This window comes from Botrytis cinerea, chromosome 1, assembly GCF_000143535.2.
Source record: "Botrytis cinerea B05.10 chromosome 1, complete sequence".
In the NCBI taxonomy this organism is placed as follows: Eukaryota; Fungi; Ascomycota; class Leotiomycetes; order Helotiales; family Sclerotiniaceae; genus Botrytis; species Botrytis cinerea.
In genome coordinates, this window is record NC_037310.1 from 3,934,350 (window position 1) to 3,957,958 (window position 23,609).

Consider the following 23,609-nt stretch of genomic DNA (forward strand, 5'->3'; position numbering starts at 1 on the left):
ACATCAACTTTCGAGTTGAGCAATAGCACAGCTAACGGCACTACGAGGGAGTCTTTTGACACCGGCAAATACTTTTCTGGAATTGAGTAAAGGGGTTACATAGCTGCCCTAATATACCTTTATGCTTCGGTATATATGAAAAGCCGGCGAAGTATCATTCTGTGTGATCATGTTGGTACCGGAAAGAGATGTAATGGAAATCTCAACATTCATGGATTCGTCGGCTTGAAGTCCCCTGTGCAATATTCTGGTCAGAGTGTGGTATAGTCTGAGGTTCGTGGGTTGAGATTCTGACTTGTATGCTGAATTAAGGTTCGAATCATGGATGGAGAAGTCGCGATCATAACTTCGAAGTTCTTACCTACGCGGACTTCGTAACATACTAACGAACTTCAAATAGCAAGCCCAACTTCAGTCGAAAAAAAAAAATGAATTTTCCATGCAATCTTTTGGCTCGGTAGAGCCTACCTCGCTGTCATTTGACTACTCTTGAGGTACGATCTTTGCGATTTTCATCTTCTCGAATCACAACTTTTCAAAGAAACAACTAAAATACTGATCACCATACCGTTTTCACACTTCAATAATTTATGCTTTTCATCAAGATCGAAGTTGGAAATTAATTTGATTTGTTAGAATTAACAGAAGGTCATCAAGACCCGAGAACGCATCACCATGACTTCCGAAGACAACCACAAAAATGAAACCCAGATCCCAGCCAGATTTCGAATCTTGATATACGCAGTAGAAAGAGGAATCACACAGATCGCATTCATGCAAGCCTACAGCGAAATACTTTCCAATGTTGAGGAAACAGAGAGCGACACATCACCAGAGATGCGGCAATCGATGGTCGAGTGCCGTGTCTGGACGAAGTTCTGTATGTAATCCAACTATCTCAATTTTTGATGAATGCATCTGATAAATCATGCAGTCCCCCACGAGAATCCTCCACCGCCACTCGAATTTCCAGTCGCAAAGGGATTTTTCGACCCGCCAGTCTCCCGGGAAGCAGTTGAGCAATATCGGATCTGGCAGACAAGTTATCTCTATAGTCACCAAGGACAAGAGGGAAATAGCGAACAACTGTATAATCAGATGGAGCGGGGTAGACATCGTCGCCCAATTCCTGATAGCATGGATGACTCGACCATCACGCCAAGAGTTGATAATGCTAGAGCAAGTATGCCAAACCAGTCAATTTAGCCTTCGAGATCTACATCTTCGATAAATGCCGGTTTCAATCAACAACTCGACGATGAATAGCCAGAAGCATCAAAACCTGAAGCGATGCTGTTTAATGATGATATGGTACCGGTTGAAGGTGTGTAGTTCAACAAGTTTGGACGCACACACTCCGCAATTGAACAAAGACCTCGAGTTGAGAGGTTCCAGAGGTAGAAAACCCGTATGCGTTCTGTCTGGAACGTTTAAAAATTCTTTTGGGGGGAACGAGGAGCATTAAAATAGCAAAAGGTGGATCCAATAAAGTGAGAAAGAAGGATAGGATAGTAAGATGGGCTTCCGCTTTTATATCGGTTCTTTATTGCTTGTGCAAATGTTGATGGGTCATGTTCTGAATGTATCCATGAGTGTCAAGGGATCAATAATCAAAACCGGTCGGCCAAGGAAAGCGCACGAAGAATGGCACACTTTAGTTAATCGTGATGTTTGGTTGTGTAATTACATTAGAATTAAGCTATACTGTGTAGTCTAGCAATAGACAGTCCAATTTCTCATCATCCCTCAACCAGTTTCTTAACAGCTCAAGTCATACTTGAGGTTACCATTTCCATCAACAACACCGAACGATGGGATGGCATCAAAGTCTTGAAGAGAGTACCAGAAAGTGTGTCCCTGGTTAAATGCCTCACAGGCAACTTGCTTCCAATAAGTACGAGCATTGTCAACCGATGCAACAGCCTTGTTCTCTTGAGCACCCGCAGTAGGCCATCCACTCTCCGTAACCCAAACCCAAGCACCGCTTTGGGCGTTCTGAACAGTCGAGCGGACTGCATTTACAGATTGCCAGAATAGATCATAGCCCTGACTGATGTCATTGTCTTGAGTGTTTTGGAAATAGGGGTAGCCGTCCAATCCGATGAAATCACATGCTTTGATAACATCAGTGTTTCTGCCGTCAGTCCACATGGTCCATGTATCAACGTGTCCAACTTGTACTGCAGAAGAATATCCGTTAACCGTGCTCAACATTCCTCTAACGTCATAAATCTGTTGTGCGAGTGTGGAAGCGGTGGTATCTCCTCTGTATAAATCTTCCGAACCGACAGAGACAGCCACGACCCAATTGAAACCGTAAGTCTGGACCGCGTGTAACAAAGCTTGTTTCTCGGCGTCATAATGAGCGGCATCTTCGGTCCAAACTCCCAAAAGGACTTTTCCGCCGGTGGCAATAGCAGCTGGGGCAACGTTGGCAATGGTGTTACAATCCGAGGATGCGTAGACTCTCAAGCTGTCGAATCCACCGGGGAAGGATTGGATGAGACGGAAGTCATTTTCCCAATCAGCTTGGGATTTACAAGCACCGTTTCCGAGGGTAGCTTGGGCGTTGAAACCCTTCCAGTATGCGTTTGCGCCGGTGAGAGTGCTCGCAAGTGCGAGAGCAATGGATGTGGACTTCATGATGATGATATAATAGATAGGGATTAATTTAAACGATTGTATAGAGTGCAATGAAGAACTCTGGGTATGTAAAGTAGGTAGTGGTAGGAAGATTATATAATATGTATTGAAACAAGATGGAAGAGGCAAGAAGGGAAAACATGAGATACTTATTCAATTGCCAAGAACGACTATTACTATATTTACGAGTCCCTGACGTCTAACATACATACCTAGTCAATACCTACTTGCATGTGAGATGTCTTTTTTTCTCGTATTTTCGACGTCGTGTAAACACCGGACTGGGTTATCCGGAGTGTTCGTATTCAACGTCATTTGTTTATGTAGCTTTGTACAAGTAAGATGAAGAATCTTTTCTAGAAGATCAGCAATATATGCTTGTAAAAGCATCTTGGCGTTACTATATATAGCTCATATAACCAATTAGACAATCTGACAGCTGTGGAAATAGTGGGGCTGATCATCAAGGTTAATCTTATGGTTGGAATTTGTTCAGATGAATGGTTTATGCTTAGTTTCTGTTGTGTAAATGGAAGATGGAAGGCGAAAAATGGATGCAACAACTATTGGATGTCGGCGGTGCTAGCTAGCGAGCTCGAGAGAAAAGGAGAAGAGGTATCAGCTGGACCAATCACGAGTCTTCGCGTACGACTGAGCTGGGCAGTGTTACTTGGTAATGGACTCATCGCAGTGTTCCGATATCCGAGTGATGATCATGGCTCCATTGTTTGCTCCTTCAGGAGACTGAGGCAAGAACATGTACAGAATTTCAGAGACTAGCATGAACCTACTACTGTTGGTGGGGCTTATATTTGGTCGAATCGGCATTAAAAACAATCAGTAGCTTCGAAAGGGGTTCTCTGAAGTTGATACCTACCATCTTTCGTTACAAGACCCCCTTTCAAAATCTAGCTGGATCATTGCTGTGCTGCACTCTACATGCTTCTTATAGTATGTTTCCATATTTGTCTATCTTTGGTAACAATCCCTAGTTTTCAAGACATCGAACTCTTTGACACAATCGTATATTGGTTCTAGAAAACGAAAAAGGGGTCAAGACCCTCCTGTATATATTTTGCCGATAGTAGATTATTTTTCATTTCGACATCCCGTCCTCGCATGCTATATTCCGAACTATTCGCCCAGTTAGATCTAAGGATCTTCAACGCATTGAAGCATTGACACGCGCTTGAGAATAGTAAGCAAAATCAACAGTGAGAGACGTCGGCTTGGCCATTTTGACCTCTTAGTTCTAGAACAGGAGAGATTGAATCGAACGCCAAGCCCAATGCAAGACACCTTCATCCCATATGATACATAGACGTTCATTTATTTCTTTTCTTTTCGCCCCCTTCCTCATCCGCACCCACTGCTCATTTCCTTATCATGAATGATGTCCAACCGCCAGACTTCGGCTTTTGCTCTTCCCCATCAGTCCCTATCCTATCCAGCGGTCCACCATTTCTTTGTCTCTCCTTCTCTGCCTCAAATGCAGACTTCGCCTTATTTTGTATTGCCATTTTCTTCTCCTCGATCGCTCTTAGAACATCACTTTCCCTCTCCCCGAGAGTATCATCCTCTTCGCTCAATGCCTCATATCCTAACCTTCTCTCACTGGTCCCTACATCGTCTCCCTCTTCTTCTTTCTTAAGGCCCGAAAACAACCAGTCCTTACTTTTCTTCCATGCTCCAGGGGCCTTCTTTTTGGCCTCTTCCGCAATTTTGACCTTCTGTTCCCGTTCCTTTTCTCTGTTCAAAAACTCTATCTGTGATTCGGTTGCAATGCCAGATGCTGCGGCAGCTTGTGCACTCTCAAGTGCCATGGCATATTTGAATTTCTGTTCTGCGTAAAACTCGGCGCGCTTTTTGCGATTATATACCATCATATCTCCCAATGCATAGACTGTGACGCCACCGGCAATAACTAAAAGAAATCAATAAGTACATGTACAGCCTAAGCTACCAGGTCCTCCAGAGTCGAACCAAGAGCAATAGATTCCCAATTGGAACCAGAGAACGATGCGGGGAAAACATACATGTAAGTCCAATCAGACTGAAAGCTGTAAACCTGTGCGCCTTGTCCGCCCATACTCTTCCCCTCAGAAGGAACTTATCAAATGTCGAAATTTGTGCATCTCTAGCTTTATCTGCCGCAGCTCTTAACCTCCTAACTCTCTGTTGCGGTGTCTCTCCTGGTGGTCCTGGATTTCTTGATACGGGTTTTGGTTTTGTAGCAGCGTGTGGGGTCGTCGACGTAAATCGTGTTGCATCCGTTGCTGAGCGCGCCATCCTTTGAAAATATTAATTAGGAGGATTGGGAATTGGAAATATCGTAGTCTGTTGGTTTCGTCGTATTAAATTGGAGGATTTCGATGAAACTTTCATTATCGAATGATTTTTTTCGAGATGTCAATGACCGGTGGGATTTCTTAGCGGCGGGTCATTCCGCATCCCTGCAATAACCTTTACTATGGCATACGGCATACCACACAGACTGGATGGATGATGGACACAGGAAGCTCTTGGAACAATTCAATAGTCGAGTATCGGTTCAATTCAATTCACTTCAATTCGCTTCCAAACCAATTCACACATTTCCGATACGGCATCTATAGGTATCAACGTCAAGAACTATTTGTCCTCTGAGATTCATGAAGGATACTTGCAAGGACGATGATATAACTTGAACTTTGCGATATCTACAACCTTTCGTCCTCCCTCCAGTCAACATCATCCCCAATCACGAAAGGATAAGCCATACAAATTTGAATTCATTAATCCGCCAAAATGTCTTCCAATAATGCAACTCCAGATCTTGCTTCCGTGATGGAAATCTTAGCAAATCTAGCAAAAGCCAAGAATCAACAACAAGCTCAACCTTCCACGCAAACAGCTTCAGCTCAAACACCGGATGTCACGTCACATGGGCAAGCAATCCAACAACAACGACAACAATGGTCTCAGTCTGTGGCCCCTCCAATGACACATCGTGAATCTGGTCAGCTTCAAGCTCAAGTGCAGTCTATCAATAATCCAAAGGCCGTTGATCCAGCGACCATCATTGACTGGAGTGCGGGCTTGCGATGTGTTATGAGGACGATGAATAAGCACGATCATGTACTCCAGGAAATTCGAAAGGTTAGTTCTATATGCTATCAGCAGTTTGAGTTGCTCTAGGAGCTAGTTGTAAAGCATTTCACTTGAGCTTACGCATACATAGATGATCAAAGTGCAACACGAGCATGAAGAGCAATGGTGGAAGTCAAGAGAAGCTCTTATAGAGCGACAAGCCGCTAGGAAGGAAGGACAAAAGAAATTAGAAGAGGTGTTGTGAGTTGTCCTATGTTGATTGAGTTCCCGTGATGCAAATAGCTAACTTCCATATAGGAAAGCAGTAGGTGGGGCCACATCAAGCGGGGCATCTAACACCAGTCCTGAAGAATTGGCAAGAGAGCTAGAGACATTCGATATGAAAGTTTACAAAGCTCAAACTCAAATGGTCAGAGAGATGAATGGAAAATTGAGGAATTTAGGAATACCATTCTTTGGGACGAAGAGTGAGCTGGTTAGAATTCCTGGAAAGCATGATGCCACGAATAGGGCGGGGACGGCTAGCACGGAGGGGGAGAAAGATATGATTGATGAGGATGAGTTGGTGGAGCTGCAGAAGAAAATGCTTAATATCCTGGAAGATATGTGCAATGACTGAGCTGGGTCGCAACAAATCACACAAGCATGTTTCGAATGAGCTTTTTTGTTGCATGTCGTCAGGAAGAACTCCTTCCATAAAATTTGACCAAATGGAGAAATTAAGGGATAGGAAGCAAGTCAAAATGTTTGATTTGAAATCCCGAGTCATTTCAACATCAATGCCAAGGTCGGGAGTATTATTTCATGCATATATTTTACCGTGATAACAGATCACTTCACAGAAATTATATCTACCGCACCCATTCATATCGATATCTTGGAGAGTATCCCAGGAGTATTACGGGCACTACAGACAATAATCATATTTCAAATTACCATATCGACCTGCATCTAGATTTCGGACTTCGAATTCCATATTCCGAGCTCGAAGAATGAGTGTTATTGGCGGAAATAATAAATAACATGATTCTATGGCTGGAAGAAGACGTTCCGTATTACTTTTCCGGATGCGGATGAAGCTGCTGCGGTTGCGTGATATCCCGCTCCTAAGGCTGGAAGCGAGACGGTTGAGGCTGGGATGTTTAATAGCCCCTGTTGGTTTTGATATCACTCCAATTGAGTAAGTTAGACCATGCGAGGATAAGTTTTGGTAGTCCGAAGTTCATGGAAAATGTGTATTCTTCTAGGCCATGTACATATAACAGATATCTATTAGTGTGGAAACAATACTGTGTGTAGTTTGTCTATTGAAACCAAGGGAATGGTGGGCTAATTGGGATGAGATGAGCGAGAATCAGTCTTACAATAATGTCGTTAGTCTTTCTTGGCTAAGTTGACCTTTCATATTACATTCCTCTGAACGCAGATTAACAGGTATCTATTGGAGAAAATTGAAGTGTTGGGATTTGTATACCCTGGTTCAAGTGTCCAATCGGATCTTCACACGATGCATGAAAATCATCCTGCATTCCACAGCGCATTATTTCAATCATCCAGTTGGTATTCATTCTCGTGTTAAAAATTGTTCTTCTGAACATGTCAATATCAAAAATGTAATCACAATAACAATCATAATCACAGTCATAGTTCATGGGAGTAAAGTGGTTGAAAAGAACTTATTTTCAACAAACTATCTATACACAACCCGAAGCTCAAAAAGCCTCAACCAAATCCCTTCCCAATCACGTTGTGAAATGCCAATATTTACTCAGATTTAAGTTTTCCACCCCCGTTTCCAAAGAACTTTATACATCACTAAATGCCAGGGGTATATCAGCCCTTCCTTTTCCCATGCCATGAAGTAATGCCAAATCTCTTCCCACAATTATCTCCGAACTTCATTTCCGCCCCGCATGTCGTTATTTGATATTTCCTCCAACTAGTAACAATGTCTCGAGGAAGTACAGAAGGTGTGTCAAATTTTTTTCTCCGATTTTCAATTCCATAATGCCGCCCTTATACCATCAAGTTGATGTTTGTCGGGTCCTGAGACTTTCCCTGGATTCGTCCTTTAGTGATGATGACTCTTTAGTCAAGAGGCCCGTATCTTGGGAAAACTGATGAGTGAGGAGATTTTTTAGTCGAGTAAACCCTTGAGTGAGAAGCGGACTTGAGTTGTGCCGCCGATGAGATAGAGTTTTTAGGAGGAATCCGCACCTGGCCACGCTTGATCAACGTTCTTTCCAGGCCAGATGACATCATTGACATTTTCATATCTATCAATGATGGTATGAGTCTTTCGCATTTCAAAAGGCCATGGATATAGTTCGCCAGTGGTGATGTTTCTCATATCCGGTTTATTTTTTTCGGCATCGCGAACATAATGATCCTTAAAGTCATCTCTCCAGGTCTTCCTAGCTTGGATTCCGTCAACGGTCTTGAGGATTCCTTCAAGTGACTCGTCTGGAATAGTGGAAGAGGTCGCGGTGGGCTTAAAGATTACCAGTGTCTCGGCATTCGGATCTAAAGCTTTGCCACATGCAATCATAGCAGCCGGATCGATATTTTTGGAGATTGGAGTTTCTTTCAAAACTTGAGTTGCAGAATTTTTGAAGACGGCGCCAGTGCGCTGGCTGTTCGGCTCGGATGATTGCAGAATTTGGATGGTAAATGGTGTCCCGAATTTCTCTCTGTCTAGGATCTGATCGGCCATCGTGTTGATCCGACGAGTGAGGAGATCTGCTGCGTCCGCCGAAGTTGATTGATTGTTCTCATGGAAACTTGATGTGGGAGTGTGATAGCAGAGTTCCTTGCAAGGGAAGCTTGTTTCTATGAATCGAGTGATGTCTCCGCAACCGACATATGAGTCGCCCCAACCTGGTACAACTGTGAGTCTGTCAAGTTGCAGTCCTTGTAAAACCTGTAGTCCGTACAATTGTTCTTCGTCCTCGACAGCCTCAGGGGCATCAGGCTCCTCACTCTTCATGCGAATGCGAACATTGCGGATTTGGCTGATGGTAGAAATTGGTAGAAGGGAGAACTTGTCCAGCAGTGGGAAACTATCCTCAAAATCGAAGAGGACTCGATTGATCCAAATGTTGCTAGTTTCTTGGTACATTTGTTTGCAAACGCGGAGAATAGCGAGTGCGTTACGGGCTGGCAGAACCTTGCGGTATTCACATCTGATTTGTCGGTGTCCGAATGTGAGACGAGTTGAGTCAAGCAGATGATCGAAAATCATATCTCGCAACTCCTTTGGTAGATTCAAGAGGTGAGATTTGGTCTTTGGGCCCGAGGTCCTAGTCATGACTTGACAGTTATTTCTTAGTGGTGATCGAGAGCGGTAGGAACTCTGTTGATTTCTGCGAGGTGATCTGGAACGTGAATCTCTTCTGTGTTTAGAATCGCGTTGGTTGTTCATGTTGTTATTGGAAGATGATCTAGGCATCGTAGAAGTTGCTCTATCGAGTGTTGGTAGATGTGAGACTGTTATTTGAATGTTTGAATTGATTCTTGTTATCGGTAGAGTTTGTTTGGTAAATGATTGTAGGTAGTAGTGTACGAAAAGATTTAGGAGGAATAGGGGGAAAAATATCCCTTATAAACAGAAATGAAATGGCCTTGAAAGCTCGCTTGCAGTGCAAGCTACGGTACTTTACCAATCATCTAGGCAGTATAGACCGTAAACATGTTCTTAAGTTCGCGCAAGGCAGCTACCTGACCAAATGTTAGCAATGACCAAGGCTAAAGTCTCGCTTAATTTTTTGAAGGGGGGTTAAAATGACTATATTGAGGGCTTCTGAAACATTCTTTCTTGTTAAGGAACTCGCGTGAGACTAAAATTTAGCCGTACATGAGCAAATTGAAGGCCAAAATCTCATTTGTTTGTAATCAGGGGAGGAAATTGGAGGTACGGTTGCAGAAATGCGTGTTAGCTAGCATGCACTACACACTACTTGTACGGTTGCTTGTATGAATATGAGCGTGCATATCCCTTTTATGTGATCAGAGAACGAGAATTAGTAATCATCAGACCTCGACACTCGTACGGTAATACTTTGAAATTTAGCGAGTCAGTAGGTAGATAGTGGTTGACGGAGGGTGAGAGACGAAACAGAAGAATAAGGAAGAACTCGCCTTAGATGAAGCGAGCAGTGAAACATAAAGTCGTCTCTTTGGAGATGGGGGACTAATAGTAACTTCATTGATTCGTGCTTCTAGTCATGAGCTTTACTATTTTCTTGTGTATTCTCCTCTCACCACATTGCCATCCGCTCCTGTCACCACTCTTCGTTGCCTTCGGTCAATTAGAAACCGCACCGCCGAAATCCTCGCGAATGCATTTACGGATGCAGTTCTGTTTACTCACGGCATGCATAAGCTTACAGGTGTGCATGTACTATGAGGACTTGCGACAAAGATCAAACATGTCAGAAAGTCTGATTGAGAGTCTATGCCAACATTACAGCTCTACATTAATCGAATACTTACACGCTATGGTGGCCTCTTTGATAAGTCCAAGCTGAATTCCTACGTTCAGGGGGCAAAAGGGTGACGGGGCAAATGTGCCAATTCGTGCTAAGCATCGGGATACTTGGCGAGGCCTCCACCGAATAGTTACATGTACAAGACGGGATATTTTCCTGGGGAACCCCTGAAGTAGAGGCTTCTAAACGCTTTGCTTATAAGTTCGCGATTTTACCCTCCTTATGAGAAATGTATTATCATCTGATAAGAGCATTTTGAGTTTCTAATTTCATCCTACGCCTCCTCTGAATTCTATTCAATGATCTAAGATTTTGCAACCTACTACAACATGACTGCTGACAACAAAATCTCCTTTTTGTGTCCGATAGGGCACGGAAATCCTGACAGATGGTATGTTCATTGGGAATCAATTGATGCCGCTTGATGCTGATACTCTCGCCAGTAGTCCAGAAGACGACAAGTCATCGACATCTTCCTTAAAGGCTTTCAATGACACGCATGATACTCTTTTCATTCCATTCCCTGGCATTTCCAATGCTTTCTCTTTGGTCAATTCTCTGATATGTTCAAGGCTTAACTATTCCAAGACCACGAAACACAATTTGTGTCCAAGAATATCTTGGAGAAAGTTCTACACAATCGGCTTGTTCTACAAACGGTACTTCTGAGGCTACGCGCGAGTCTCAAGGTCTCGTAGCTCGATTGAAGAAAAATGAACCGTGGAATTTTCGATATCAAAAGACAGAAGAGACTCTTGCAGATGATTTTTGCGAAGGAATGGAAAGACTCGGCATTGGGAGGGCTCGGCAAGTCGACAATATTGCCGATCACTTCAGCTGTGTTGGAACATCCAGTGTTTCAGTTGCCGCGAGCATGAATGTGGATTGGAAGATTGATATTAATGTGCAAGATGATACACATGAGCAGTATTAGCATCAGAGGCCATCATATTTTGTGCGATATTCAATTACGTATGTCGGTGATGGAAATCCTGAACAACAGACTCAACTTAACCGGCGTTGTTTCAATCGTAAGAGAAATATTATCCAATGGGGGGGGGGGGTTCAATTGTTACATGGGCGGCCTCTTGAAATCACCCGAGCTTGCGTTGTAGGTTGTTTAAAGTTTGCTTCTAACCGACGCGCTGAAGGCTGCACCTACACCTTTGGAATTTCATTCAAGGTTTCCTTAATCTGCCTTCCTGCCAAAGCGGGGGTTTTTTTCCCTTAACACATTAGGACCGGTATGTGCTTAGCGAAAAGGTTTTTCCCTGTATTCTAGAAGGAAGGCAGATTTAGGTACAATATACATTTGATTTTTGAAATCCAATCGCAATCATTCATTGAGCTTGACATGACAATAGCCAATTTGATCACACATTTCGAACACTAATCCGTCGTTCATCAATTCATTCATGAATTTCTGTAAGATATAGAACTAGGTGTTACATTGAAAACTTTGAATTTTAAAAGGTTACTGGAATATACTAGCTCCGGGCGGAATATGAGCTCGTGACTCTGGACTTCTATATAACCAACTAAACTTCAGACACTGGGCATTGAGAGATTGGAATTGAAACCAAAAAATGATTGCTCATCTCTGCTCTGAAGGCTTGATAGGCTTGGAACTCTCAACCCAATCGAATGTTCCCAAAACTTGCGTTAACCAGACATCTTTAGCACCATCTGGAATATCGTGCTCAGTATCTTGGTCCTCGCCAAACTGTGAACCGCTCAAAAAGGTGTGCGGAAATCCTGGATCAAAACGACTCGCTCTATCAATCTTGGCTATGTCATCATCAGTCAAAACAAGCTTGAGGGCTTCGACATTGCCCTTGATATGTTCAACCTTGCGACCACCAACGAGCGGAAAGACATATGGAGCCTTTTGCATGATGTATGCCATGGCAATGCTTGTAATATTGGTGTTCTTGGAGACTGCAATGTCATCCAATACTTTCGACATTCGCTTTTCAAAAATTGAAGGCTTGCCTTGACGACCAGGATTACTTTTCTCACGCTCCTTGAAGGTGGCTTCTGTTTGGAAACGTCCTTGGCCAAGAGTTCCCCATGGAATCAAGCCCATACCTTCGTCTTTACACATAGGAACGATATCTCGTTCGAAATCACGTTTGGCTGCATTCCATAGCCCTTGGTATACGACAAATTGACGGAGACCATGGTCTCTAGCATATTGATTTGCTTTCGCCACGACCCAAGCAGGAGTGTCGGACACACCCAGATAAGTGACTTTGCCGGAAGAAACGAGGTCATTGAGCGAAGTCATGAGTTCTGGAATGGTGGTTGCATAATCCCACCAATGTACATAGAGTAGGTCTATGTATTCGGTTTGAAGTCTCTTGAGTGATGTTTCAACGGAATGTCTGAGAGATTTGGTTCCGTTGCCTCCAAAGTTCGATTGGATTTTTCCAGGATGATGCTTCTGGTAAGGGGAGGAATATTTGGTGGCAAGAACCATTTCATCTCTGCAGTCCCTCGACTTCATCCATTCTCCAAGCCACTTCTCAGATTGTCCTGATTGATATCCGTTGGCAGTATCGATGAAGTTACCACCTAGGCCTTTGAAAGTATCGAGAATTTCAAAAGAAGTTTCCTTATTGCACTCTCCCAAACGAGCCTTATCTGCGTCGCCGAAGTTCATGGCTCCAAGACAGATTGGAGAAACTCGCACGTTGGCTGTTGGAGCTAGTTGGCGATGGCGGAAGAGCATAGACTCAGGTGCTGGTGCTGGTGGGAATGGTGGTGCCATGTTGATGATTGTATGGGAAATTGAGATTAGACTTAAATTGGTGATGGAGTTGCGGTATGAAGAAGAACTTGACTCTGTGGCACTGATACATGTATCAAGAACACGGGATGGGAGGGAACTTTATACTTAGACAAGACTCTAGACAGGGCATCTGCCTACCATATTTGCATCACACGCTTGGGGATACAGACGGAGTTTGGCCTCTCTAACTCCACGAGCAGCTTCTAGCATACATCTCCGTAGAGAATGTATTCATGCCATAGTCTTTGACGGCATCGATAGACAAACACTTGTCGCCGGATTTTAGATATCGATGTTGCAACACCCTATTCATCCAGGCCCGCAATGGCCCCACTGAAGCATCATTCATTGGTCGACGGCCTAGAACTGCCCATGACGTATGATAAGCAGCTTGCATAGAACTAATAAAGACCGAAAGAACTAATCAGTCGAAGTCGAAGTCGAAGTCGAGAAGGAGCAAGGCCCTTGTTCAAACTTAGCATTATCCTAGACTCTTGATTGGATCTCTCTAAATCTATCACCGACAATCTTACCCCTCCGGCTTCTTCAATCATCAATATGCCAGACGCCGTTTCCATTACCAAACCACAATCTCCAATTCCCGAAAGATTCATTCTCGATTTTCGGACGAAACATAGACCGTCATCGAGAACTGATTTGCAACATGCCACTCAAAGTCGAGCTCACACGCATGTCTCAACAGACTGGGACCAGATGTATGGATGAGGATTGGACCGGCACAAACGACACAGCAACTAGAAGAAAATTACAGAACCGCTTGAACCAGAGGATATACCGTGAGATCTATTCCTGCGCATTGTCGGTGTTAAGATTTGGTATTTGCGAAAGTGGTTCTTGCTAACTCATTGTTTCGTACGTCCTGTCAGGTCAGAGACGCAAAGCTCCATCGAAAATTCGTGACGACCGCGAAAACGATTCTTTAATTGAAGCTCCACAGTCCCCAGAGCGATCAATCCTCGGTGAAGCCAAAAGAACATATTCTGCGAATCCGTTATCGATAACGAGCCTCCGTAACGAGAAGCAATCCGGTCAACTCGAGCAATCAAGCAATCCCTCTGCCAAACCATCGGCAGATATAAATATAAAGCAATGGACAACAGGTCGCGTGTCGAGAGTCCAAGGATTTTGTGGGATTCGGCTTATGCTGGCCGAATTCGAGAAAGAAGCTCGTAGGAACCATTCAATGGGCTCTCCACGAACAGATCAACTTCTCACCCTCATTCAATTCAACGTTTTTCGCGCATTGATCAAAAACACGCGGACAATAGGTTGGAACTTGGATTGGCTAGACTGCATGATCGATCCTCTATCCCCGTGGCTCAATCTTTCCACAAAGATTGTGCCGGGCGCGCATTGTCCTCAAGCATTGTGTCCAACGAAGATTCAGCGCACAATCCCTCATCATCCATGGCTAGATCTTTGGCCAATTCCTCAAATGCGCGATAACCTATTGTTGCATGCTGAAAGTTACGATGAAGATCAATTGTGTAATGATCTAGTGGAATTTGGAGGTCTCATGAACGAACAGTCGGGCCTCATTGTTTGGGGAGAACCGTGGGATGTTTGGGGATGGGAGGTTAGTGAGACTTTCTTGAGGAATTGGGGATGGGCCGTCAAGGGTTGTGAAGAGTTATTGGCTTCGACGAATAAATGGAGGGCAAAAAGGGGAGAGGAAGCTCTTGTTTTCGAGGTCTGAACAAACTACCTAACCTTGAGACAAAGCGCCGGATGTTATATTGAATCAGACTCTCAAGTCTTGAGCCCTGCAGGTTAACACGCATGAGCACTTCCTTTCGACACCTGCAGCTAGTTGTCATGCAATATCGTCTAGCAAGCACCATTCACCCCTCCAACAACACTGCCAACAACACCGCCAACAAGAAAGACTATGTGGATGTTGAGGAAGCGTAACGACGGGATAATCCACTTGACAAACATGGCAGACATTCAACGCAAGTAGAATATGCATCCAAGGGTGGACTTCCAGGTAGCATTTCAGCTCACAATACATGCGGCAATTCTGCAATCTAGGGAAAAGATTACGTCACGTCAAGCTCAATTATGGGGGCATTATCATCGCAAAGGGTTGACACACACACACAGAGCATCGAATGATCTCAGCTTCATTCATAGCTGTACATTTTCGCTCGGGTCAAAAAAGTTGTCTGCAGTTCCAACCTCTCAATAGAAAACTTTGTTTTTTTTCGCCTCACAGCAACATAAGAGAAGGATCAAAACGCCGAGAATTCAATAAGGCTCGCACTATTGAGACGCACGGAATTGACCAACCTCTCTTGTGGCGTCTTCTAATTGGGTTTGCGAATAGAAAAGACCAACAACAATGGTGCTAATACGGTACCATTTTACGTAGAATACCCATACCGGTCGATCGGAAGTAGCCTTTCGTCGTGCATTCGACCTAGCAGTAGCAGATAAATCTGATTGAGTAAATCTGATCCTCTAATGTGACTTCCATTTCCATTCCCATTTCGTTGTCTTACTGTCAGATGCTCTTGGCACGAGTCAATACACAACAATATCTCGCGAATCGGCTTGGGCCAAAGTTCGAAAAGAACAAACATTCGAAAGAATGAAAAGTCTTTCATTTATTGTTTGATCTGAATTTCAATTACGACTTGATTTATGGTTTCAAGCGCCGAAGTCCATGTTTCAATCGAGGGCCTCGGAGGTTTAACAATAGCACGGTTGAGTCAAGTGGCTCAGTTGCGTACATCACAAAACTCAATGTTTTGGATCAGCAGACTAGTACTATGGCTAAGGTACAACATCAAGACTTTCTCCACAATTACAAAGCAAGGTAACTAACTACCTAGGTACTAATCGCAACATGCGTCACACGAACTATAGAAATCAAAAGTGTCAAATGGTGGAGGTGAATTGTTCAGGCCATTCCTACATGACCACAATATGACATAGTCTATTTGTCAATTCAGAGACATCACACGCCTCGATGAGTAAAAGATATCTCGCTCGTCCAATGCAAACTATTCCTTGAGTTTTCTTTCGAATACCTAAGTATCAAGTGATCTTCATTGTGCCGTTGATTTGCGCTCTTTCCTGTGGAAACCCGCAGCTCCTCATCCCAAAGTGTCCAAACTACCTTATTAAGTTGAGACCTTGAAAATTGCAGAGAATTGGGCTTTACATACATGGCACATACTACCACCCATTTACAGTCTTGCAAATATTGACAGCTGCTGGGTCCACACTTTCAACGCGCGCTGACCTTGTTTCATTGATTCTTGAACCTCTTGTGTGCTGGAACACCTAGCCTCTCTCTTCACGAAACTGAATAAAAGGATTGAATAAATCCGCTTCCCAGAAGTAACTTGGGACCCATCCACTCAGGCTCTTCTTTCCACTTTTACAAAACTCACGATGCGTCGCTCGCTTGTTTCTCTGTGCTGTGTACTTGGCTTAGCTGATATAGCTACCTCACAATCTGCCACCTCGCAGCAATCTACTGCCAATGCAGAGGCTGCTTTCAAACAGTTGCAAACATGGTACAACACCACTTCTGGACTCTGGACCACAACAGGATGGTGGAATTCGGCCAATTGCTTAACTGTTATTGGTGATCTCGCCGCCGTCGATTCAAATGTCAGGTCAGCCGTCACCAGTGTTATGTCAAACACCTTTATTCAAGCCCAAAAGACCAACCTACAAATGATGAAAGTCGTGTTAACCGACTATAACTATCTATCAATGTATGGAGATTCTACTAGCGCCATGAAAAGTCTTGCTCTGGCAAGTGAATTCCAAGTACACGTAGCAACAACTGTGAATCCTACGGGTTTCTTGAACGATTATTACGACGATGAGGGTTGGTGGGCATTAGGTTGGATTCAAGCGTACGATCTTACAGGAAACGGCGACTATTTGACCATGGCCGCGGATATTTTTGCCGACATGAAAAATGGCGCCACCACACCTTGCTCAAATGGCGCTGCCGGAATTTGGTGGGACAAACCAAATACATATGTGAACGCCATTGCGAACGAACTATACTTGAGCGTGGCTGCTCATCTTGCGAATCGTGCAAGGGGATCCGATAGGTCTAATTATTTGGCCGTTGCGAAAAATCAATGGACTTGGTTTCAAGGGACTGGAATGATCAATGCACAAGGAACCATCAACGATGGATTGACAAGTGCGTGCCAGAACAATGGAGGAACCGTCTGGAGTTACAATCAAGGCGTTGTTCTCGGAGGACTCGTCGAACTTTCTAAGGCAACAGGTGACTCGAGTTATCTTAGCACCGCGAAAAGCATCGCCACAGCGGCAATCAATGCACTTTCCGACTCAAACGGAATCCTCCATGACGCATGCGAACCGAACTGTGGAGCAGATGGTGCGCAATTTAAAGGAATCTTCATGAGAAATCTCCAGAAACTTCATCAAGCATCGCCCGATTCAAGTTACCTAACATACATTGCAAATAATGCAAACAGTATATGGGCAAATGACAGAGATACAAAGAATAATATCTTGGGTGTTAATTGGGCAGGACCATTTATCGCGCCAGGAGATGCAAGTACCCAAAGCTCAGCGCTGGATGCTCTTGTAGCAGCGGTTGCGGTGGGTGGCGGTGGGATTGCGAAGGCAAGGAGATGGGTTGCTTGACGTGTATGAGAGGTTTATGGAGAATTGAGAAGTCAAAATTTTGAAAGATAATAAGAAGCAATGGAGTTTGGGCGTAAACGCTGATAGGCGTTGGGTATGACTATTACGGAACTTGTATTAATATTTCAGGAGTTCCACAGGATGGATATCAGATTTTATTACGGATATTGGATAGGCTACCGGTGGCACTTCCATATTGATACCTTTTTACTTTGAATTAAATATCGAATTGAACCTATGAAAAATCCCCTAAGTTTCCACAGGCAGCAAGCTTTTTCTTTTCGTGATAAGTCGGAAAATACCCAAGCACCAATCTGTGTGGCAGCAGCAAAAACTTCAGAGTAATAGACGAAAACTTACATCAAACGCATAAGACACGTTTTAGACATGATAAATATTTTATAGCGAAATCAATAGGAATAAATACATACATATAGAACTCATCCTTGCACTTGTCCAAGCTGTGCATTGAACATTGTCCGAGCACTACCAATCTAGTGGACGAATATCTTCAAAAGATAAGAGACCCTCGAGCCTTAGGATCGGAGCACTACATGCTCAGGCAACTTGGCTACTGATACATGTAATGGATAGAGTCTCGACACCATGGATTCAGAGACGGGCTTCGTTTCTAAGTGCGCGGTTTGTTGCAATTTGTTGGATCTTGTCGCTGTTAAAGCTATAGTTGCGTTTCGTTTCATAGACACGAGAGAATAGAGAGAGGAAGAGAAAATGCAGTGTGTATCATGATAGGGCATTATTCGTTATTACTGTTCAATCATCAATTACCAATACGGCGTCTACCAAAATGTCTGTCTGTCTGTCTGTCTGTGTATCCGTATATGCCTGTTTGTACATCAAGATCTATCCAGTAATATTTTCTCTCATCCCATTATTATCAACGATCTTTTGTCTGCTCTCCTCCTCAATTATCCAATCTATCTATCAACCCCCTTCATATTAACCCCTGATTAAAATCCAGAAACGATTAAATCTACAACAAAGCGACTGCGGCACCGGCGATCAAAGCAAGCATCGAACCAGCTTGAACGGAAGTTGCTGCGCCTGTGAAAACAGGTGTGGTACCTGTAGTGGTGCTCTTTGGTCCGGATCCTGTACCCGATGGAAGCACACTGTAGCTTGGTTTGCTGGTGCCGGTAGTGGAGTTGCTATATGTTCCTGGAGAACCAGAACCAGAGTCAGAGCCAGAGCCTGAGCTGGAGCCTGAACCAGAGCCAGAGCCAGAGCCAGAGCCAGAGCCAGAGCCAGAGCCAGAGCCAGAGCCAGAGCCAGAGCCAGAGCCAGAGCCAGAGCCAGAGCCAGAGCCAGAGCCAGAGCCAGAGCCAGAGCCAGAGCCAGAGCCAGAGCCAGAGCCAGAGCCAGAGCCTGAACCATGACCTCCCGAAGAAGATCCTGAACCAGAACCAGAGCCAGAGCTGCAATCGGTTGGGGCGGGTCCATTAGCAAAGACTGTTACAGTCTTTACGGGCGCGCACATGGCACCGGTAGAGGTAGGTTGAACGAACCAGACCATGGGGCTAGTGAAGGTTACGGTCTCGATAACTTTGGAGATGGCGGTTGTGGTGGCGGTGGAGAAGGCGGTAACGGTTGAGTTCTTGGTCGCGTATGCAGTGGTGGTAGCGACGGAAACAGAAGAGGAGGTGGTGGGGTCAACGCATGATCCGGTGAGGGAGAAGGCGTTGGATTGGGCGTAGATGACGTAGGTGTTAGTTCCGTTGATGAAGTTGAGTTGCCATCCGTAATCACTTTTCACGTCACAGGGAATAGTAACATCGACGCTGTTATCGGATTGTGGAACATTTTGAGCGAGAGAGATGACGGTAGGAGGCCAGTCTTTGAAGTTGACGAGGTAGATGGAGAATTGGGATGCGTCGGTATCGACAGAGGACCAGGTCACACTGGTGGATTTACCCTTTGCAACGGTGGAGTTGAGAGTTGGGGTAAGGACGGTGTATGCGGAGGCCGCGGCCACCAAAGTGGCGAGGGAGAAGATCTTGGAGAACATTACGAATATAAAAAAGAATTTGAAGATGGGAGAAAATTGATGAATGAAAATTTGGAAAGAGTGTAAGTTGGCAAAGCCTGAGTTGTACTAAAGAGCGTGGGTGGTCAATAAAACCAAAAGGATGATATTCTTGATTCTTGATTAGAGAAAATATCTGACGGACGAAGGATTGGATATAGAGTGGGTAGTTTGGATGTTTTTGTATTCATCGACCATCAACATCATAATCTAACTAACTCCCTTGGACCAAATCACATTTAGTCATAAGTAATGTGTAGGTAGGATGCAAACTTACGGCACATGCTTGTGTAATTTCCCTTCATACCCCTGATTTTAGTCCTGATCTTACTTGCCTCGATCCCATCAAATCAACGCCAAGGGCACAACCTATGAGGCACAGCTAAAATAAGATGGTAAGCTGGAAACGATGGATATTTGGGATGAACGGATGGATAAATTCATAGGTTAAACTTTTTCTATATTATAGTAATCCATACATCAACACGTCGAGAAATTGTGTTGAGTGGGGATATATACAACAAGTCTCTAATAACATCGGATGATATAGACATGATTGTGTTTTATCTCCATGATATTTATATGAAACAGCGTGAACGACAATAGAATTTTTCGACTTTCGAACGATATAAGGCTGCTTCAACGCCCTGGCTGATTGACAAGTGTAGCGGGGTGTCGATCTAAAGCACCCCTGATGAAAAAGCAAACAATAGACTAAGGCTAGATGCATACAATAGATAGTCTTGATAGTCTCGGTGGACCTGCAGTTATCCGGTCCCACGCAGCCGAATGTATCCAATCTCTAGCCAATCTGTCTCTGTTCGTTCACTTTGGTGATACAGAGCGACATGACCTACCAGGTACATCACGATTAACCGTAATTACCATGCATCACAATGTTTGGGTGGCCAACCTCAGGGCACACACATCTGCACACACCATTCAATCCAAATCAATGGTTCAAGAGATAATATAATCAAGAGAGGTTTTGGTTGGAATTCTGACGATACAGCTCGTATAATTCGAATTGAGCAATTTCAATATATTGCAATGGAAGTCGACAAGGATATTATGCCATTAGGTTACCAATCAATTGTGAACCCGACGAACAGGGAAATATAAGAAGGAGAAAAAGAAAATTAACCGCTGGTCATTGCAAAAGTTTAATTTCCACAAGGATATGCACGACGATGCACAACGCCGCACGTCCGGTTAACGGGGTCTAAACGGGGAAAGGCGTGGACATGTCTGGCAAGTTTCTACCGAAAATGTGATTGAGATTGAGTTTTGGGGTAAGCAAATATTGGGGAACTTTGCTACAATAGCTCAATACCATGTCAGTCTGCCTGTGATCAGGATAAGGTTATGTGCTTAAACGCCTTATGGAGTAGTTGTGCCAGTCAGAGCAGTCGATCAGGCACACCGAACATAGTAAAGCAGCTCCTGGAGCTTGAACGGATCTGAAGGATTGCTGATTGACTGGAAGTAAATACCGGACTCTTAGGACGGACATATCGATATTATACACAAAAGATACCCGAACCAGCCAATGAAAGTAACTCGGGGTAAAGTCGTAAAGTCTGACCATCTTACCACATCATCCTTTCTCCATCGTCTACAAAGTAAATACACGACGTATAGTACTCCAATACAGATTGATCTCATGCGAACCCGTACATTTCCTTGATGATATCGCTTGCCTTCTCTGCAACAGCATACAATGTACTTGTCAAGTGTCCACTAAGCTGATGAGGCAGAATGGATGCATCGACTACTCGCACATTACTGGTACGATAGACCTTCAAATTCGAATCCACGACTCCGCCAGACGTTATTCCCTGCATAGAGCACGTGCCAACAGGATGATTGTTTGAACTGACTATATTATTATTCTTTTAGCAAGTGCAATCCTGAGAGTCTAGACGGAATGGCAGCCTAGAAATCTCAAGGGGGAGAGCTTACATGTTGATTTGATCCAAGTTTCCCATTGCAGATCCGTAGCATCTTTAGGAACCACAGAAAATCCTGGTGACACTTCCGTAAATGCATTCACCAATGCTTTGGCCGCCCAAAATTTTCGTGTCCATTTTGCAATCGCGACTTGGACTTTCAGATCAAAGTCTACAAGGAAGAAATTCGGATTAATAGCTGGATATACGGCGGGGTCCGCAGAAGAAATATGCACATTCCCTCTGGAAAATGGTAAGAGGGTCCAAAAGGCTGTGAAGAGATATGTACCGGGTCCAGACCCGGTATTGACTGTGTTCCCAAAGATGACCTCGATATCGGGGACATTTTGGTTGATGAGATCATTTTGTATGGTTAAGAGGTAATTCATGGCGCCAGGTGAAATGGAGCTATTGATTGCTGCAGATATTGACGATGCCCAAGTACTGAGGTTCGCAGCTGGAACACTCGGGAGGATAGAAGATAATGGAGCATATGTTACATATGGCATTGTTCCATTGTACGTGGTGTTGCTTTCATAGGCAAATGCGTTGTTAGGCTGATCTTGAAGATTTTCTCCTACGCCGGGAAGAATGATCTTGGTCGCTATACCATATTTTTGCAAGATGCTAAACTTGTTAGTCCCGTCGTCTACTCGCCATGATTTCAAGAACCTACATTGGATTCCCGATACCAGAAAGCTCCAGAATCGCTGGGGACCTCAAACTTCCCGCAGAAACAATAACCTCCTTTGTCGCATTAATAATCTCAATTTCCCCGTTAGAGTTTAGGACCTCTACACCACCCGCCGTATATGTTGCTCCCGAATTACCGGCCCAAGCAATTCTTCTGGCAGTAGTGTTCAAAAACACATGCAGGTTTGGCCTACCCTGCACAGGATAGTAATAAGCTCTCGCGGCATCTTCTCTCACATTCTTCTCTCGGTCCAGGGTAGACGGCCCCGCCATGTATCCAGTTACATTTCCGCCATTTACATCCCGACTTCTCTTCACGCCGAGAGATTCCCACGCACTCCCCACTTGAGAGAAAAGTGTGCCGTTGTTAAGATCATACGCATATCCAACTTTAAGTGGTCCTTTTTGTCCGTGAAACGCCGAAATATAAGATGCGCCTGCTGCTGTTTGAGGTCGAGTTGGAATCGTAAAACTCTCGCTCTTCTTGTAGTATGGATAGAGTGTAGACCAATTCCAACCGGTATTTCCAAGTCCAAGTTGCCATGAATCTATTTGTTGAGATGCTGCGCGCACGTATGTCATTCCTATCATTGTTTAGTTGAAGGCTATAGGATACCGTTCATTTGTGAAATAACCACCATTGATCGTGCTCGTTCCCCCTAATGCTTTTCCAGCATTACAACCCAGTATTCTACCACCAGCATACGTCTGATTCGTCGTCGCATATTGCCAGTCAATTGCTGTGTTAAGACCTAATGTGAATCCATCCACACTGCTGACATTTGCATTGTTAAGAACCGAAAAGCCAGCCTCAATTACAGCGATGGTAATGTTGGGGATTTCTGATAGACGGTTGGCAACCACGAGACCAGAGGTTCCGCCGCCGATTATCACAAAATCATATGCAAAGGCAATGGTGTTGTAAGATGTAAACAAGTATCCCAATATAACTTGAAATACCAAGGAATGGACCGAAGAATGTTTAGACAAGAGCATGACGGGCGACTTGCTCCGGTCAATCGTCTCTTGTGTTTTGGGAGGGGAAAGACTTGAGTTGCAATTAGAAATCGAGATTTGGCAAAGTTCACAAAACAATAGCACATATTTATATTTTTCTTACTGGACGGGACGGACCGATTCCTGTGCATGTCGTCGTTCACATATTCCAAGGCAACGAAATATGACTGTAAGGTACCCCGCACACACGGAATGGCTCACCAACCCATGTACTGTACGTAATTGATATT

The 23,609-nt window shown here is 44.1% G+C and overlaps 11 protein-coding genes across 13 annotated transcripts; 5 read left to right on the forward strand and 6 right to left on the reverse strand.

Moving 5' to 3' along the window:
- Positions 1–430: 430 nt before the first annotated feature.
- On the forward strand, positions 431–1,278 carry BCIN_01g11210 (hypothetical protein). Of its 3 annotated transcripts, XM_024690970.1 has the most exons (3): positions 431–494; positions 637–880; positions 935–1,278. In XM_024690970.1, exons 2-3 carry the CDS (start codon positions 676–678, stop codon positions 1,204–1,206), a joined length of 477 nt encoding a protein of 158 aa, XP_024546741.1. In that variant the 5' UTR covers positions 431–494; positions 637–675; the 3' UTR covers positions 1,207–1,278. The 3 variants fall into 3 exon arrangements, with proteins under 3 accessions (XP_024546741.1, XP_001549350.1, XP_024546740.1); XM_001549300.2 differs by having other exon boundaries at positions 431–880; XM_024690971.1 differs by having other exon boundaries at positions 431–1,278.
- Positions 1,279–1,672: 394 nt separating this feature from the next.
- On the reverse strand, positions 1,673–2,783 carry BCIN_01g11220 (hypothetical protein). The gene has a single exon (XM_001549299.2). It carries the CDS (start codon positions 2,641–2,643, stop codon positions 1,759–1,761), a length of 885 nt encoding a protein of 294 aa, XP_001549349.1. The 5' UTR covers positions 2,644–2,783; the 3' UTR covers positions 1,673–1,758.
- A 656-nt stretch (positions 2,784–3,439) lies between these two features.
- On the reverse strand, positions 3,440–5,046 carry BCIN_01g11230 (hypothetical protein). The gene is made up of 2 exons (XM_001549298.2): positions 4,680–5,046; positions 3,440–4,567 (listed from the first exon to the last, which is right to left on the reverse strand). Exons 1-2 carry the CDS (start codon positions 4,930–4,932, stop codon positions 4,017–4,019), a joined length of 804 nt encoding a protein of 267 aa, XP_001549348.1. The 5' UTR covers positions 4,933–5,046; the 3' UTR covers positions 3,440–4,016.
- A 111-nt stretch (positions 5,047–5,157) lies between these two features.
- Positions 5,158–7,353, forward strand: BCIN_01g11240 (hypothetical protein). Its single transcript, XM_001549297.2, has 3 exons — positions 5,158–5,781; positions 5,864–5,973; positions 6,031–7,353. Exons 1-3 carry the CDS (start codon positions 5,431–5,433, stop codon positions 6,350–6,352), a joined length of 783 nt encoding a protein of 260 aa, XP_001549347.1. The 5' UTR covers positions 5,158–5,430; the 3' UTR covers positions 6,353–7,353.
- Positions 7,354–7,470: 117 nt separating this feature from the next.
- Positions 7,471–9,220, reverse strand: BCIN_01g11250 (hypothetical protein). The gene has a single exon (XM_001549296.2). The coding sequence runs from the start codon at positions 9,179–9,181 to the stop codon at positions 7,934–7,936; it is 1,248 nt and encodes a 415-aa protein (XP_001549346.2). The 5' UTR covers positions 9,182–9,220; the 3' UTR covers positions 7,471–7,933.
- A 1,088-nt stretch (positions 9,221–10,308) lies between these two features.
- Positions 10,309–11,222, forward strand: BCIN_01g11260 (hypothetical protein). Its single transcript, XM_024690972.1, has 2 exons — positions 10,309–10,611; positions 10,664–11,222. Exons 1-2 carry the CDS (start codon positions 10,550–10,552, stop codon positions 10,887–10,889), a joined length of 288 nt encoding a protein of 95 aa, XP_024546742.1. The 5' UTR covers positions 10,309–10,549; the 3' UTR covers positions 10,890–11,222.
- Positions 11,223–11,624: 402 nt separating this feature from the next.
- On the reverse strand, positions 11,625–13,280 carry BCIN_01g11270 (hypothetical protein). Its single transcript, XM_001549294.2, has one exon. The coding sequence runs from the start codon at positions 12,988–12,990 to the stop codon at positions 11,815–11,817; it is 1,176 nt and encodes a 391-aa protein (XP_001549344.1). The 5' UTR covers positions 12,991–13,280; the 3' UTR covers positions 11,625–11,814.
- Positions 13,281–13,471: 191 nt separating this feature from the next.
- Positions 13,472–15,481, forward strand: BCIN_01g11280 (hypothetical protein). Its single transcript, XM_024690973.1, has 2 exons — positions 13,472–13,808; positions 13,899–15,481. Exons 1-2 carry the CDS (start codon positions 13,676–13,678, stop codon positions 14,726–14,728), a joined length of 963 nt encoding a protein of 320 aa, XP_024546743.1. The 5' UTR covers positions 13,472–13,675; the 3' UTR covers positions 14,729–15,481.
- Positions 15,482–16,313: 832 nt separating this feature from the next.
- On the forward strand, positions 16,314–17,938 carry BCIN_01g11290 (hypothetical protein). The gene has a single exon (XM_024690974.1). The coding sequence runs from the start codon at positions 16,432–16,434 to the stop codon at positions 17,674–17,676; it is 1,245 nt and encodes a 414-aa protein (XP_024546744.1). The 5' UTR covers positions 16,314–16,431; the 3' UTR covers positions 17,677–17,938.
- Positions 17,939–18,312: 374 nt separating this feature from the next.
- On the reverse strand, positions 18,313–20,247 carry BCIN_01g11300 (hypothetical protein). Its single transcript, XM_024690975.1, has 2 exons — positions 19,998–20,247; positions 18,313–19,942 (listed from the first exon to the last, which is right to left on the reverse strand). The coding sequence occupies exon 2, from the start codon at positions 19,700–19,702 to the stop codon at positions 18,671–18,673; it is 1,032 nt and encodes a 343-aa protein (XP_024546745.1). The 5' UTR covers positions 19,703–19,942; positions 19,998–20,247; the 3' UTR covers positions 18,313–18,670.
- A 590-nt stretch (positions 20,248–20,837) lies between these two features.
- Positions 20,838–23,478, reverse strand: Bcgod2. The gene is made up of 4 exons (XM_024690976.1): positions 23,001–23,478; positions 22,346–22,946; positions 21,683–22,296; positions 20,838–21,599 (listed from the first exon to the last, which is right to left on the reverse strand). The coding sequence occupies exons 1-4, from the start codon at positions 23,356–23,358 to the stop codon at positions 21,382–21,384; spliced, it is 1,791 nt and encodes a 596-aa protein (XP_024546746.1). The 5' UTR covers positions 23,359–23,478; the 3' UTR covers positions 20,838–21,381.
- Positions 23,479–23,609: the final 131 nt, after the last annotated feature.